Source organism: Nyctereutes procyonoides, unplaced genomic scaffold (genome assembly GCF_905146905.1).
Source record: "Nyctereutes procyonoides isolate TBG_1078 unplaced genomic scaffold, NYPRO_anot_genome, whole genome shotgun sequence".
Lineage (NCBI taxonomy): Eukaryota > Metazoa > Chordata > Mammalia > Carnivora > Canidae > Nyctereutes > Nyctereutes procyonoides.
The window spans coordinates 57,572,415-57,587,939 of record NW_026575131.1 but is presented as its reverse complement, the minus strand read 5'-3'; the positions used below and the strand labels follow the sequence as shown (position 1 = coordinate 57,587,939).

The 15,525-nt window shown below is 65.7% G+C and overlaps 2 protein-coding genes and 2 non-coding genes across 4 annotated transcripts; 2 read left to right on the top strand and 2 right to left on the bottom strand.

The window, feature by feature from the left end:
- Positions 1 to 2,591: 2,591 nt before the first annotated feature.
- On the bottom strand, positions 2,592 to 2,664 carry TRNAF-GAA (transfer RNA phenylalanine (anticodon GAA)). Its single transcript has one exon. It is a non-coding gene; the product is annotated as a tRNA-Phe (tRNA).
- A 108-nt stretch (positions 2,665 to 2,772) lies between these two features.
- Positions 2,773 to 2,846, top strand: TRNAN-GUU (transfer RNA asparagine (anticodon GUU)). The gene has a single exon. It is a non-coding gene; the product is annotated as a tRNA-Asn (tRNA).
- Positions 2,847 to 3,000: 154 nt separating this feature from the next.
- Positions 3,001 to 8,790, top strand: NDUFS7 (NADH:ubiquinone oxidoreductase core subunit S7). The gene is made up of 8 exons (XM_055343327.1): positions 3,001 to 3,141; positions 3,498 to 3,531; positions 4,048 to 4,116; positions 4,532 to 4,649; positions 5,638 to 5,817; positions 5,914 to 5,960; positions 6,870 to 6,958; positions 8,633 to 8,790. The coding sequence occupies exons 1-8, from the start codon at positions 3,126 to 3,128 to the stop codon at positions 8,728 to 8,730; spliced, it is 651 nt and encodes a 216-aa protein (XP_055199302.1). The 5' UTR covers positions 3,001 to 3,125; the 3' UTR covers positions 8,731 to 8,790.
- Positions 8,791 to 9,440: 650 nt separating this feature from the next.
- GAMT (guanidinoacetate N-methyltransferase) lies at positions 9,441 to 12,076 on the bottom strand. Its single transcript, XM_055343326.1, has 6 exons — positions 11,838 to 12,076; positions 11,029 to 11,174; positions 10,823 to 10,886; positions 10,555 to 10,622; positions 10,292 to 10,402; positions 9,441 to 9,786 (listed from the first exon to the last, which is right to left on the bottom strand). Exons 1-6 carry the CDS (start codon positions 12,016 to 12,018, stop codon positions 9,646 to 9,648), a joined length of 711 nt encoding a protein of 236 aa, XP_055199301.1. The 5' UTR covers positions 12,019 to 12,076; the 3' UTR covers positions 9,441 to 9,645.
- Positions 12,077 to 15,525: the final 3,449 nt, after the last annotated feature.

Here is a 15,525-nt window from a genome sequence, read left to right as displayed (position 1 = left end):
GGTCACCCCGGTGCCCAGGGGTCCGCAGCACAGGACCCTGGCCTTTGGAGAGCCGGGAACTCTGGGGCCTGTCAGAGCCTCCATCAAATGAATTCTTTCTTCTAAGCTGATGGGACACTGTCCAGGAAGTCCATGGGGCAGAGGTTCATTCCCAGACCCCCGGGTCAGCTACCTAAGGGCTCCCTCCCCCTCCCCAGCAGCTCCTCCCCCACAGCAGCCACCACAGCGAGGACTTAGAGGGACAGGTTGGCTGGCAGAGCCCTGAGGAGGTGCTGGCGGGCAGAGGCCCGGGCCCCACGGAGGGCCGAGAAACCCGGGGTCAGCTGGGGGCACCTGGCCTGGGCCTGGCTCAGGAGGGCAGGCTGGGAGCTCCTGGGCTGGAGCACTGTCCTTGGGGGCCCTGCAGCCACTGTGCCCCAGGCTTGCAGGTGAGATCACAGACCGACAAGGGTTTCCATCCACCACGGAGCCCAAAGCCAGGCCGTTGGCTCGCTTCCTGCTCAGGGGACAGCCTGCCAGTGTCCGGCATGGGCCCGGCCCCTTCCTGGGTGAGCCCGTGGCAGGTTCCGCCTGAGGTGGGCCCACCCTACTGTGCTCACGGCCCCGGCCTGCGCTCATCCTGCGGCCTCCCTTGGCTCTGGCGGGACCCCGGCTCTGCTGCTGGAGCCCCACTCGCTTCCCTGGCCAAGCCGGCCCACTGTGGATCCTGGTGGGCTCACCCTCAGGCCGTGGGGCACGCATGGCGGTGTGGGGTCAGCTGGGCAGACCCGAGGGGGCCCTGGAGAAGCAGGTGCAGCCGGGCTGCCTCTGTAGCCTCAGGAGGACACACTGCCCCCGGCACAGCGCCCTGTCCACCGCGAGGCTCCCGTCGGCCCGCCCCTCACTCCCGGCTCCTACCCTGCTCTCCCACTGGGCGCTGCACGCACCGGGCTGGGTCTTTCGACTGGCGTCCTGGGTGCTGTGGGGGGGCTGACCCCATTCCTTGATGCCGGGAGCCCCCGCCACGACAAACTGATGACAGTCTTGTCTCTTTCCCCTGCCCCTTCCCTCTGGACTCCAGCTCGCCAGCCTCTGTGTGGCCTCCCTGCTGCCCCCTTGGGGCCCCTCCACCCTGAGTCCCACCACCCCGGGCCCACTCCTTCTCCGAACTGCTTCCTCTCCAGACCCCAAGGCCCTGCAGAAGCTCCTCCTAAAGTTGGCTTGGTCACCACACACCAGCGTCCCCGCTTCCTGACCCGGGGAGCTGCCCTTGCACACACCTTGGCTCCTCTCCGAGTCTTTGTGTATCTATAAAAACAGATTCTAAAAAGTCCTGGTAGTGGGGGGGTGGCGCCTAGCTGGCTCAGTCTGCTCTCAGGAGTGTAAGTTAGACGCCCACGGTGGGCACAGAGATTACTTAAAACATTCAAAGAAAAATACAACCAATTCACGGGGCGCCTGGGTGGCTCAGTCGGTTGGGTGTCTGCCTTGGGCTCAGGTTGGGATCCCAGGGTTCTGGAGTCGGGCTCCCTGGTCAGCGGGCGTCTGCTGCTCCGTCTTCCCCTGCACCCCCACCCTGCTCTGCCCACTTGGGCACGTGCACTTGCTCACGTGCGTCCTCTCTCTCAAAATCTTAAAATAATTCACATACAGGGTAAGAATCTGAAACCTCGGAAGCCCACGCACACAAGGAACAGCCCCGACTCACGGCCCTGCTGCCCCTGAGCTGGCTCGCTGCCGCCCGGCCTCCCTGTCCGCCTGGCCTCCCCTCGCTGGAGCGGCCTGCCGTGCATGGTCCCCCCACCCCCAGCGTTCCCTCTTGTGACCTGGCAGCCCGAAGATGCTCGCTCGTGGTTCCAGTGGGACTGGAAACGCACTGAGCAGCTTGGCTGGGTGACTCAGGTCTCAGGAGGTGGCAGGCAGAGGTGGCCCGGGGGCCGCATCCTCTGAACGTGCGGCTGGGGCTGGGGTCTGGGTTCCCAGGGTCCCTCACTCTCCACGCAGGGATGTTTCGGGAAATCCGAGCACTTGCAGAAAGCCCCGACTTCGGTAAGGGACCCAGTTTGGTTCAAGAACTGCCGCAGCCGCGTCCCGCGGTGTGAGCTAACAGGAGCGCTGGGCGTTGGGTACAGGGAGCTCTCCCACGTCCACACGTGCTCCGTGACTCGGGCTGCCCTAAGGCTCAGTTTAAGTTAGAGAATCGGCGGCACAGGCCGGCGGGCGGCGGGAAGGAACGCAGAAGGGCTCCGGGAGCTCCTGCAGAGCCAGGCCCGGCGGGCTGTGCGGGGCTCGGGGCCTGCAGCGGGCCTGCGCTTGCCTGTGTGAGCCTCAGTTTCCCCCAAGTGTAAACTCCAGCAGCATTGCGAGAATTGAGCGGCCTACAAGCGGCGACCACCTTGCGCTCCCCACTATGCGGGTCTGGACGTTGAGCAGCGTTCCCATCCCACCAGTTAAAAATCACTGGGAGTCGGGGCGGGAGCCCACGTGTGGGCGGGAGCCAGGGTCCTGGGGGTGCGGACCCCACGTTGGCCTGAGCCAGCGGCCTGCCCCTCCCGTCCCCTCCCCTCTCCCCCGGCCGAGGCGGCGGCGCTCTGGGAAGGCGCCAAAACGGATGCCGAAACCCGGGATCGAACCAACGGCCTTTAGATCTTCAGTCTAACGCTCTCCCAACTGAGCTATCTCGGCCGGGCGGCAGGGGCCGCTGCTACCCCGAGTCCCGCCCCCCGCCGCCCCCGCCGACTTCCGGGCTGCGCGCGCCTCTTAGGCCCGCGGGGGGCGCCGGGCGGCAGCGCCGTCTCTGTGGCGCAATCGGTTAGCGCGTTCGGCTGTTAACCGAAAGGTTGGTGGTTCGAGCCCACCCAGGGACGCTCTTTTGGGCTTTTGCCGCCGGGGCGAGGAGAGGGCGGGGCCGCGCCCGGCTTTTGCGGAGACGCCCCCGCGCCCGCCGCGCCCGCCGCGCCCCCCAACCCGCTGCCCGGGGCCGCGGCGGGGGCGGGGCGCGCGGCCGGCGGAGGCCCCGCGGCGGAACGTCCCAGGCGCGGGTTCCGGTTTCCGCGCGGCGGCCGAGCCGCTGTGGGAGGCGGCCGCGCGCACCCGGAGCGCGGAAGCGGACGGACCGCAGAGGTTGTTTGAAGGCCGCGGCGGACATGGCGGCGCTGGCGGGTGAGCGCGGGGCGCGGGGCGCGGCGGTGGCGGGGCCGGGGACCGAGGCCGCGGGCGGGGGAGCTGGTGCGGCCCGAGACCCGCCCCCGGAGAGCGGCTGCCGTGCGCTCGGCTGCGGCCGGGACCCGGGGCAGCGCCAACTGCACGTGCAAAGGCCCTGGGGCCCGAGCGGCGCCGCTGCAGGCCCGGGGCCCTTTTCCCGGGTGGCGCCGTGCGGGTCACGTTCAGAAAGACCCGTCCTCACCGAGCGCCTGGCGAGTGGCGCCTAGACCCGGGGTCCGGGAAGGACGAGCCGGGCGCGGGGTCCCCGGCTGGTGCCCGCAGCTCACCGCCTGCGCCCCGGCCTCTCTCTGCAGCTCCGGGCCTGCTGCGCCGGACCCTTGCTCTGCGGTGAGTGTGCGGTCAGGAGGGTCGTGGGGCGCAGGCCCCTGGGGGGGGGGACAGCCCAGGAGGTGACCAGGCGGCGCCCGCTCCCCTGTTCCCCGCTGCGGGAAGGCGCGGGGCGGCCTCTGGGCAGCAGGCGGGTCCCGAGCGGGTCTGGGCGCAGAGCCCGGGGCAGCTCCAAGGGGGCTCCAAGGGCACGTGCGCAGACCTGGTCTGTTTTGACCTGGCCTGTTCCCCAGGAATCAAACGTTCCCTGTAAAATAGACGGGGGGACCCTCCCGGAAACGGAGGCCCCCGAGAGGAAGGCAGAGCAGGGCCTTCGGGTCGGGCTCAGCCGACCTCCCACGGGGGCCCCTGGGTGCTGTGCCGCGGGCGGAGGCGGCCGTGGGCCGGGGAGTCGACCAAGCTTCATTTACAAAAAGGGCGATGGGGCAGGTGGGGCCCCCGGGCTGTTTCCCTCCCCTTGCCGGGTGGAGCGGGGGCACCCAGGGCCCTCTTCACGGGCACCCCCTCTCCCCGCAGCCCGGGCGTGGCCGTGGCGACACAGGTGCGTGGTGTCCACCCGAGCGTGGCCGCGGACAGCCCCAGCAGGTGAGGCCGGCCTTCCGGTGACCTGCGCACCCTAAAGCCTCCGTTTGGGGCAGCAGCAGCCCTTGGTGACTCCAGGCCCCCCCTCCACCCACCGGGGCAATGCGGTGTGGGTCCCTGCCCCGCGGCCCCCAGGGGTTTCACCTCCGTCCAAGGCCATGGCTGCACGTCCCCAAACCACAGGGCCCTCGACTGTGTGTCAGGGGAGCCAAGTTCCCCAGGGGACAGAGGCCAGCAGGGGCCCCAGCAGGGCAGCCGTCCCCGGGCCTGAGTGCGGGGTGCCGTGGGCCCCAGAGCAGGCCGTGGCCGCAGCCGGGTGCTGCCCTCTGAGGCGCTGCTCTGGGCTAGACCGTGGGACGGGGGGGCGGGATCCCCGCCCGGCTAACGTCCCCCTCCCGACCGAGTGTTCCGTGTCCAGCACCCAGCCCGCTGTGTCCTCGGCTGGAGCTGTGGTCCCCAAGTCCTCTGCGCTTCCCAGCAGCCGGGGCGAGTATGTGGTGGCCAAGCTGGATGACCTCATCAACTGGGCCCGCCGGGTGAGCCCCCGACCCCTCGCCCGCCCTCGGGCCTCTGGCCACATGCGCCCCTGCCCTGCTTCCTGGCCCCTCCCTGACCTGCCCCCTTCTGCAGATCGCCCGTCTCTGTGGATTCCTCTAGTTTCTCCTCCGACGCAGGAGTGGCTTTCTCTGACCTGGGAAGGTGGTGCCTGCCTGGACCGGTGGCTCCTTCCTGGGAAAGGCCCCCACACGCTGCCCGCCCCCACCCTCCACCCCGGGACAGTTTGGGCGGCGTCCCCCAGGATTGAGCACACGTGTGCGTGTCCCACTAGCGCTCCCTGTGTGCGGGGGGTGCCCAGGCCGTCTCCGTGTGTCACAGATGGGGCCACGGGGGGTGCTCCGCCGGGGTCCACAGCACCAGCACACGGGTGTCCCCTGCACTGTTGGTCCTAACCACGCCAGCCTGACGTGCTGTCCGGGTTGGCCTTGGGTGTAGCCCAAGCCCTATCACCCGCATTAGGACAAAGTGGGGCAGGTGTCCCCGCCTAGGCAGAGGCTGCAGAGAAGGCTCTGGCTGAGGAGTGCAGCAGGGGGAGAGGAGACCCCGGACGGAGAGCGAGTGTCCTCCACGGGCATCCAAGAGGCCTTCCTGGAGGAATAGGCATTTGGAGTCCTGGGACACCGGGAAAGGGTACCAGCAAGTCACTGGCAGGGGCTGAGCCCCGGGGTCTGGAGCTGTGCCCCCTGTGGCTTTCCAGGCCCTCGGAGCGGCCGTCCCTGTCGCAGAAGGATGGGATTTAGGACGTGCTGGGTTATGTGAACTACGTCCTTGAAGCTACTTTCACCTGGGCCGGGGTGTTGGGTGCGGTGCGTGCTGGACGGTGTCGGCACACGAGCGGAGCTCCCTTTACCGTCCCGCGGAGCACACTGGGTGGGCAACGCGCGTCTGAGGGCCCCTCGGGGCCTGGCCGATGGGCTTTGAGCTTCGGGGCCCAGGCACCCCCTTGCTGAGCCCCTGCCCCCACAGAGCTCCCTGTGGCCCATGACCTTCGGCCTGGCGTGCTGCGCCGTGGAGATGATGCACATGGCGGCGCCCCGCTACGACATGGACCGCTTCGGCGTGGTGTTCCGCGCCAGCCCGCGCCAGTCGGACGTGATGATCGTGGCCGGCACGCTCACCAACAAGATGGCCCCGGCGCTCCGCAAGGTAGGCCTGGCCCCGGGGCCGCCACCTGCCGCCCGGCCTGCAGCCGAACCCACACCCACGCCCACACCCACGCCCACACCCGGCCCTCTCTTCCAGGTGTACGACCAGATGCCGGAGCCACGCTACGTGGTGTCCATGGGGAGGTGAGTGCCCGCCCCAGGCTGGCGCGCTCTCGCCCGTCCCCGCTCCATGGGCCGTCTGCATGCTCCCCGCCTGCCCGCCGCCCTCTCCCTGCCCTTCCCCGTGCCGCCAGCAGCTGCTTCCTCACCTGGCCGTTCTGCTGAGGTAGAACTTGCCCCATAAAGCCCACCCTGTTAAAGTGCGCAGTTCTGTGAGGTCCATGCGTTCACGGTGCTATCAGCTGTTGCCCCTACTTCCAGAACATTCTATCACCTTCAAAGGAAACCTCGTCCCCATCAGCTGTCACCCCCCCCACCTTACCTCCCAGCCCCCAGCCCCCTGAGCCCCTCCCTGTCCATGGACGAGCCTGTCCTGGATGTGTCACACGTGGACGCACACCCCGTGGGGCCTCCTGTGTCTGGTCCCCTCCCTGAGCATCGGGGGCTCGGGGTCTGTCCATTTGCTCCTGCTCCCCCTGGTCCCACAGCAGGCCTCAGGTGGCCATTCTCTTTTCTTTTTTTTTTTTGTTTTTGTTTTTTTTTTTTAAATTTTTATTTATTTATGATAGTCACAGAGAGAGAGAGAGAGAGAGAGAGGCAGAGACATAGGCAGAGGGAGAAGCAGGCTCCATACACCGGGAGCCTGACGTGGGATTCGATCCCGGGTCTCCAGGATCGTGCCCTGGGCCAAAGGCAGGCGCTAAACCGCTGCGCCACCCAGGGATCCCCTTTTTTTTTTTTGTTTTTTTTTTTTTTTTTAATTTTTATTTATTTATGATAGTCACAGAGAGAGAGAGAGAGAGACCATTCTCTTTTCTGACTCTACATCCACTCCTGCCCATTCCTGGCACCTGTTTGTACCTGAAGGCAGGGGTATGTGGGGCGGGGCTGTGGGGTGGCCAGCGTGGCCCTTACGGTGCCCCTCCCCGCCAGCTGTGCCAACGGAGGAGGTTACTACCACTACTCGTACTCTGTCGTGAGGGGCTGTGACCGCATCGTGCCCGTGGACATCTACGTGCCCGGTAAGCCCACCCCTGCCGCATCCCGGGGCCCCCACGCCCCTGCAGAGGCGGTGCCTTGCCCTCGTTTAAGGACGAACAGATGTGGGCCCAAGCAGAAGAGTGAAGCCTCAGCCTTCTCCTCCCTTGTCCCTCAAAGGTCCCCTGATGGCAAAGTCTTAGGTTTCGCCCAGAGGGGGGCCCAGGCTTAGCCGGGGCAGGGCGGGGCGGCAGCCTTCTCTAGACCGTGCGTCCCCCCGTGGTTCCACCTGATAGAAGCAGAACCAAAGGAACAGGGTTAAAACACAGAGAATGGTTCCTGGAGCCCGGAACGGTGGCCACAGGTTCTCATTCTCACGAGGGACCGCGGGACTCCTTTGGACCCGGTGCCGGGTGCTGGGAGGCGCAGGTGACGTGCAGGTGACGTGCAGGGCCCCAGGTACGTCACTCAGAGTAACGGGAAATAGTAACATTTCAACGTTGTGTCCCTTACGATGCTTACGATACATTTTTACCAGAAAAGGACTGGGGGTTTGTCTGAAGGTCACCCGCGGCTGGGCATCTTCCCGGGCCACATGCGGCCCCCGGCATCTGCCCCGACAGTGTCGGGTCGGGTCAGCGCGGTGCCTCGCCTGCCCACAGAGGCCCCGTATCGCTGGGCTCAGTGCACACTCGGAGAGCCCGACCCCCGTCTCTGGAGGGCAGAGGACACTCGAGGCCTGTGATCCACGTTCCCCAAGAAGTTTAGGTCACATTCTGGCATCGCTCAAAAGGACATTGGGTGGTGGTGATTTGTTTAGTGTCCTGCGGATACGTGAGGGCCTTTGCCCCGCCAGGCCCCAGGGGAGCCCCCGTGGTGGAGGGACAGCCCGTCTGGTGGGGGAGGGCACAGGGGACTCCATCCTGCAGACCAGAGGCCAAGCCCTGGTCAGCTGCTACTTGCTGGACGTGTGCCCTGGGACATGTCCCCACGCGGAGCCTCCGTGCCCCGTCACGGGCGCCCTTGTGGTGGTTCTGCAGATGCTGGGCCCAGGGCGGGCCAGGAGTGAGGACCGGGGGCTGTCCTTCAGGACCCGCAGGTCCCGGGCAGGTCCTGTGGGTGGTGACCCATCCCTCTGCCCCTTGCGGTGGGCTGTTGGGGACAGGGACTGTAGGGGAGCGTGTCCCCAGGGCTTCCCCTCCTCCGTTGGGCCTCTTGCCGTTCCGGCTGCTCTGCCCCCTTGAGTCTCCCCTCCCCACCTGGGGCTCGTGTGAGCCGGGGTCAGGAGATCACCCAGGCTTGTCCTCGTGGAGGTCCTGAGCCAGGTCATGGGGGGTGGGGGCTGGACAGGGCAGCTGGGCCTGTGTGGGCAGCCTGGTCCTCCCCACTGCTGTGGCTTGACTGCAGGGTCTGGAACGGGCTCCTCCCCTGTGAAGGGCTGACCCCCAACAACCTGGGCAGGACAGGCTGGGGTGGTGCCAGCCTGGGGGCCCCATGGCTCCCCCGCCTGACATGGCCCTGCTGCCCCCTCTTCCCAGTGCCCTGTCCAGCCTGTGGGTGCTGCCCTTTGCCAAGCGGCAGGGGGGGTCGGTCGGACCCCAGCAGGGAGGTCCCAGGATCCAGTCATTGGTCTGGGGGCACCGTGGCTGCCCTCCCTGCCTGGGTGCTCCAGCCACTCCCTGTCAGCAGGGAGACTGAGGCGCAGCCCCCCCGCACAGGCTGTCCCCCCACCGCTGAGGCCCTGCTGTATGGCATCCTGCAGCTGCAGAGGAAGATCAAGCGGGAGAAGAAGCTCAGAATCTGGTACCGCAGGTAGTGCCGGTGCCCCGGGCCCCTGCGGCGTCCTCAGGATGGTCAATAAACCCGATACACCCACCCTGGCGCCACCTCCTTCCCTGCGTGACGTGTGTGGAAGTGGGGGCTCTGGGAGGGGTGACGTGCTGTGCGGGTGGTGAGCGCTGCGTGGGCAGGCTGTCCTGTGGCTGGAGAGCTGACCCTGCACGTGGTCGCCCCAGGCCCACGAAGGAGGGGAGTGGATGGGTCCCGGAGGCTGTGGAGAGAGAAGCGGATGGCCCCGGGGTGACCGGCTGGGCGCTGGAGGGTGATGGAGCCGGGGCGGTGCCTGTGGCCGCACCGCATCTAGGGGGGAGCCGAGGGTCCTGGGGAGCACAGCTGGGTCCAAAGGTCTGGCCTTGTTTCAAGGCTCAGCCTGACAGGTGGGACCAGAGCCTCCAGGCTGAGGCTCTCGGCCTTGGGCCACCACCGGGTGAGGCCTTCACAGCTCTGCTCCCCTCCCCCAGCCCCCTCCGGACCTCAGCTGCCAACCGCAGCGGGGGGGGGGCCTGGTGGGCGAGCTGTGCGTCTGCCACGACCCACGGGTCCTGGCCGCTTGGCCTTGGGCACAGGGAAGCTCAGGTACTGCTGCACAGTAGCCCCGTCTCCCCAGGTGCCCTGGACAGATCCTGGGTTCTGTGTATTTGGAGGGGCAGGAGGCGTCCACTAAAGCGCGTGCTCACGCTGCATTGCTGTGAGGGCAAGGCCGGCATTAGCATTTATTTTATCCTGAACGACCCTGGGAGGAAGGGGTGTTCCCATTGCAGCGAAGGGCGGGAGCCCCGTCCCCCTGCAGGTGTGGCCCGGGCTGGCGCCCACGGCTGTGAGAGCCCAGGCCCACACTCCCGGCGGTAAGGCACTGCGCTGGGCACGGGACAGGCCTGAGGCCCGGCCGGGCTCAGTGCTTGGTGACCAGGGGCGTGATCATCCGTGGGAAGGCGTAGTAGCGGCACTCGGCCGGCGGGGCCAGCTCCATCAGCTCCGTGCGGATATCCTCCCGCCTGAAGCCTGCCTCCAGCAGCGCTGGCACCTGGGTCTCCTGGCGGGAGGGAGGCGCCCGGTCATTCTGGGGCCGTGGGGCCTCGGAGGACACCCAGGGTGCCCGCTCCCCCCAGGACGGCGTTGACAACTACCAGGGCCCCTGGGAGCCGGCGGGCACCGCAGCCCGACTGCAGACCCACAGAACCAGGAAGCCCAGGTCTGGGAGGGTGTCCCCCAGGTGTCTAACCTCGGGTAGCAATTCCTGGTACCGTGGGCGTGGGGTGCCGGCAGGCTGCCCACCCCCCGCACATCCTCCCAGGCAGCAGGGCCAGTGCCTAAACCAATACAGATCTGTTGGGTGGACGAGGGGGATGCCTGGCTGGGGGCCCGGCTGTATCACTGTGTCCTGAGGGCACAGTCGTTTCGCTGAGAGACCTTACCTGACCTGTAAGTGGGGGCCGCCATCCACCGGGGAGATCAGCCCCTAAGGCCAGGGGCCCTCCCCAGGTCACAGGGCACTCCCGCTGCCGCCCCCAGGGGTGCTGCCTCGCAGGCTGCCTCACCTCGAACATGGTGGTGATGTCTGAGTACTTGGACTTCATCAGCTCCCCCCAGGAGGTGAGGTTGCAGTAGGTGAGGATGCCCCCAGGCTTCAGCAGGCGAAAGGCATGGCCCTGGGCAGGGGACCGAGGTCAGGAAGGAGGTCTGGGCTGTGGGCAGCAGGCATTGCCCAGGCGGCCTCCCGTCTCCCGGGGGAGGGGTGTCCTTGTGTGAACAGCTGCCAGCCCCGCTGGCCCTGGGAACCGTCCCAGCAAGCGCACCCTACCTTGATGAAGTTGAACTGGTGCGTGTGCCAGGTCTCCTCGGACAGTGGGTACGTGTCGTACAGGATCCCTGCGCGGGAAGTGGGCGGCCACAGGTCAGGCAGCGTGTGCCCAGGACCCGGGCGCTTCACCCCCAGCTCACGGCACGCTGCCTCTTCCTCCGGGGCAGCGTCCGGCAGTGGTTCATCGGGCACCCCAAGTGCCCCTTAGCAGGTCCCTCTGCAAGCCAAGCAGAGGGGCTCCCCCTCCCCGGCTCCCAAGCCCCCTCACCATCAAAGTGGCCATCTGGCAGGGTAGGTGCCACGTCCTCCCACAGGCCCTTCAGCGGAACCACCTTGGGGTGGGGAGAAAAACAGGAGTGAGGGTCCCAGGTGTCCGGATGCCGCCCGCCGTAAGGGAGAGGGCAGAGGTGCTGGGGGAGAAGCCCACCGCGTCCGGCAGGCCGCAGCCCCCCGAGACCGGGCAGAGGCGGGCACCTTGTGTGGCTGCCGCTGCGCCCAGGCCTGCAGCCGCTGGAAGACGCCGTCGTTGCACTCGATGATCCAGTGCTCACGGATGGGGGCCTCCTGGATCCTGGAGGCCGCGATGGCCATGCCGAAGCCCACCTCCAGCACCCGGCCCCCTGGTCACACAGAGAGCCCAGTGTCACACGCCAGGCTGGGGCCGGGCAGCGGCCGGGAGGAGGGGGCACAGGGGCAGGGCCTTTTCGGAGAGACCTGTTTGCCACAAGGACGGGAGGGCACAAGTGGGGCGGAGGCGGAGGGTGGAACACGGCAGCCCTGAGAGGGCACAGCGTGGGCCGGGCCGGGCCGGGCCAGGGCAGGGGGACGCGTGGGCAGCGGGTGGCAGGCCCGGCCTCATTGGGGGGTCAGACCCTGGACTTTGAGCCCTGGAGGCGCTTATCTCTCGACGTGGTTACTTTTCTCTGCCCTCCCGCCCTGGCTGCAAGGAGGGGGGCGGGCTTGAGGCCTCGGGCCTGGAACCGCTGGGGAGAGAGAGGGGACACCCGGTGTGCCCCGCCGGGGGGAGGCCCTGGGGGGAGGCCCTGGGCGCCGGCCCGGCCGCCCGGCAGCTGGTTCCCGGCAGGGCAGCTGGTTCCCGGCAGCTGGTTCCCGGCCTCCCTTTCCCGGGGCTATTCTTAGCGCGGCCTGGCCCCGGCCTGCCCGCTCCCGCCGCCGCCTCCCCGGCCCCAGCCGCGCCCCCGCCCCCGCCCCCGCCCCCGCCGCCCGCCTTGCCCGCCTTCCGGCCGAGAGCCCCTGCTCGGCGCGCCCCGGCCTCAGTTTACCTCTGGAGGCGGCGGCGGCGGCCAGCGCGTGCATGTAGGGGGCCTCCCAGCGCTCCATCACCGGCTTGCCCAGGATCTGCAGGTGCATGTCCGCCTCGTCGTAGGCCGCGGGCGCCGCCTGCCACGCGGGGCTGCAGTTCTCGCCGGGGGCGAAGATGGGGGGCGCGGCGGGGGCGCTCATGCTGCGGCTGCACGGGGCTGGCGAGCGCGGCCGGGCCCTGCGAGGCCTTCTGGGCCGGGGGCGGGTTGGGGCGGGGCGGGGCGGGGCGGGGCCGCGGGCGGGCGCAGGGCAGCGGGTGTCGGGCGAGCCCAGGGTCGGCGGGGCGGGGCGGGGCGGGGCGGGGCGGGGCCGCGGGCGGGCCCCCGTCTGCCGCCTAACGGGGAGCCAGCCCGAGGTACCGCCCTCCCGCAGCCGCCCGTCTGCTGTCGGGGCCACCGCTGTGGGGCTCCCGGGGCTCCCGAGCAGGAGAACCTGCAGGGCCGGACCCGCTGAGCGACCCCCGCGCTCCTGCAAATCCTGCGGGTTAGAAGCCCCGCACCCGGGGTGCGGATCACGCCGGGATCACGGGGAGCCCTGGAGGCCGCTGCCCACTCGGATCCTGAGCAAAAGTGATGGGGGCACCGGCTCTGCGCCTCCCCGGGTCTTTGGGGCCCCCAGAGACCAGGGACCCCCCACTGCCACCTACCTGCCGCGTGGGCTCCATCCCGAAGCTTAGCTACGGGCACAGTTCAGTCTGGCGGCGCCTTAGACAAACCGTGTCCGCGCCAGCTTCAGCTCGCCCTGACCCCTGCGCCCGCTGCGCCCGCTGCGCCCGCTGCGCCCGCTCAAGGTGGAGGGCGACCGGCCGTGCTCGCCCGCGGGTGGGCCCTCCGGGGGAGGCCCCACTGTGAGCCGTGACTGCCCGCGCTGCACAGCCTGCAGGCCTGGAATCGGGGCGGCGGGGACTTCCTCCGGGTGCGCGGCAAGTGGGTGGCACAGGGGGTACAAGGAGGGATGTGTCTGACCCCACAGCACAGTTTTAAAAGATCCTATGGGGATCCCTGGGTGGCGCAGCGGTTTGGCGCCTGCCTTTGGCCCAGGGCGCGATCCTGGAGACCCGGGATCGAGTCCCACGTCGGGCTCCCGGTGCATGGAGCCTGCTCCTCCCTCTGCCTATGTCTCTGCCTCTCTCTCTCTCTCTCTGACTATCATAAATAAATAAAAAATTAAAAAAAATTAAAAAAGATCCTATGTATGTATATATATAAAGTACAAATATGCAATTTGATTAGAAAGGTGATACATTTGATCAAAACTTTCAGATCTTACAGAATTGGCATCAGCCTGCAGATCACTCCTCCTGCTGTTGTTTTAGTACAGTTTACAGTGGTTTTACATTTTTATTTCTTTGAATTTATTTATTGAGAGAGAGAGAGAGAGAGAGAGAGAGAGAGACACAGGCTCCATGCCGGGAGCCTGACGCGGGACTCGATCCTGGGTCTCCAGGATCAGACCCCGGCTGCAGGTGGCGCTAAACCGCTGCGCCACCAGGGGTGCCCTACATTTTTATTTTTTAAGATTTTACTTATTCATGAGAGAGAGAGAGAGAGGCAGAGACACAGGCAGACGGAGAAGCAGGCTCACGCAGAGAGCCCGATGTGGGACTTGATTCCGGGGCCAAAGGCAGGCGCTAAACCACAGAGCCACCCGGGGATCCCCTACATTTTTAAATAGTTGAAAAACCAAAAAAACAAAATACAATTTTATGATACATGAAAATTACATGACATTCACTTTTGCGTGTGGGTAAAAGGAGCCTGTTCTCTGGCTGCTGCCAGGAGGGCCTCCCCGCTTTCACTTGTTAACATCAGGACTTTGGTGCTTTCTGGCTAGAATAGTACAGGTGAGTCATCACTATGAAACCTTATGGCCAACAAAACCGAAAATTTACACTAGTTAGCTCTGTACACAAAAAGGTTTGCCAGGGATCCCTGGGGGGCGCAGCGGTTTGGCACCTGCCTTTGGCCCACGGCGCGATCCTGGAGACCCGGGATCGAATCCCACGTCGGGCTCCCGGTGCATGGAGCCTGCTTATCCCTCTATGTCTCTGCCTCTCTCTCTCTCTCTCTCTGTGTGTGTGTGACTATCATAAAAAAAAAAAAAAGGTTTGCCAGCCCCGTTGTAGAGCAATGGGTCATGGGAGGTGACATTCATTCTTCCATCACACATATATGAAGTACTTGACTTTGGGGGGTTCCATCCTGACTCCCCTGGAGCTCATAGCCTCCTGGGTGGGAGAGATGAACAAGAATAAGTGATAAGTGGGGCACCTGCTGGCTCAGTCTGTGGAATCATGAGATCTCAGGATCATGAGTTTAAGCACCAGACTGGGGACGGAGCCTGCTTTAAAAAATGAAGTTTATTTTATTTCTGTTTATTTATTCATAAGAGACACAGAGAGCAGCAGAGACATGGGCAGAGGGAGGAGCAGGCTCCCTGCGGGGAGCCCGATGTGGGGCTCTATCCTACGACCCCGGGGTCACGCACTGAGCCAGAGGCAGATGCTCAACCACTGAGCCCCCCAGGTGCCCCGAGATGGAAGGTTCTGCACACGGATTGTGGGGGGGGGGTGCACAGCGGGGTGAGTAGGCTCCAGGCTGCCATGCTGTGCGCCTAGAAGCCGCGACTATGCTAAAGTCCACGTGTATCTTACAATAAAAAAGAGGCCAAACCCATACTTTGTGCATCGGGTATGCTCATCTCCAGGTTAGGAGTCCATTCACAAGTGTCCACATACCCTCTTGTCACAGCAGTTGCTCTGGGGCGGGAGGTTGGAAATTAGGAAGGAGAGAATCTCAACTGCCTGCTTTAACTTTTTAAACAGGTAAGTAGTAAATGTAACAAAACGCCAGGAAATGTGTGTTCCAGTGGCAGGTACAAGACTTATCTTATGAAAAAAAAAAAAAAATGGGATCCCTGGGTGGCCCAGCGGTTTGGCGCCTGCCTTTGGCCCAGGGCGCGATCCTGGAGACCCGGGATCGAATCCCACGTCGGGCTCCCGGTGCATGGAGCCTGCTTCTCCCTCTGCCTGTGTCTCTGCCTCTCTCTCTCTCTCTCTCTGTGACTATCATAAAAAAAAAAGAAAAAGAATCTCCATACCATAAAAAAAAAAAAAAGACTTATCTTATGGAGGTGGGGGTGTCTGTATTTTTAACGTATCTCGCAGTGCAGGCGGGACGCCCAACGTGGAGCTTGAACTCACAGCCCTGACCTCAAGAGTCGCATGATGTGACCCGGCCAGCCGGGCGCCCCAGGGCCATTATTTTTTTTTTTTAAATCTATTATTTTAAACCGTTTGTGTCCGACTTCCTCCGTTTGACCACATCCTGCGGGCTTCATTCGGTGCTTCGTGGCTTATTTTTCAGATGCCAATGGCCGGGCGTGTGGGTCGTGTCACATCCCCCGCGACCCGGGCCCGCGTGCGACGGGGGGTGCTGAGCTCCGCGCCACCTGCCGCCACCCCTGCTCCCCGCGCGGGTGTTTTCACTGCGCCACGTCGCGCCGCCCGTCCGCCCAGGTCGGCTGTCGCTGTCGCTGTCGCTGTCGCTGTCGCGGACGCCCGCCCGCTAGGACCTGGGGTTTGTCTGGCGCCGTGTGCCCGCGACCTGGGTCCTCCGCACCTTCCGGCCCCTCGATTTGGCGGCGCCT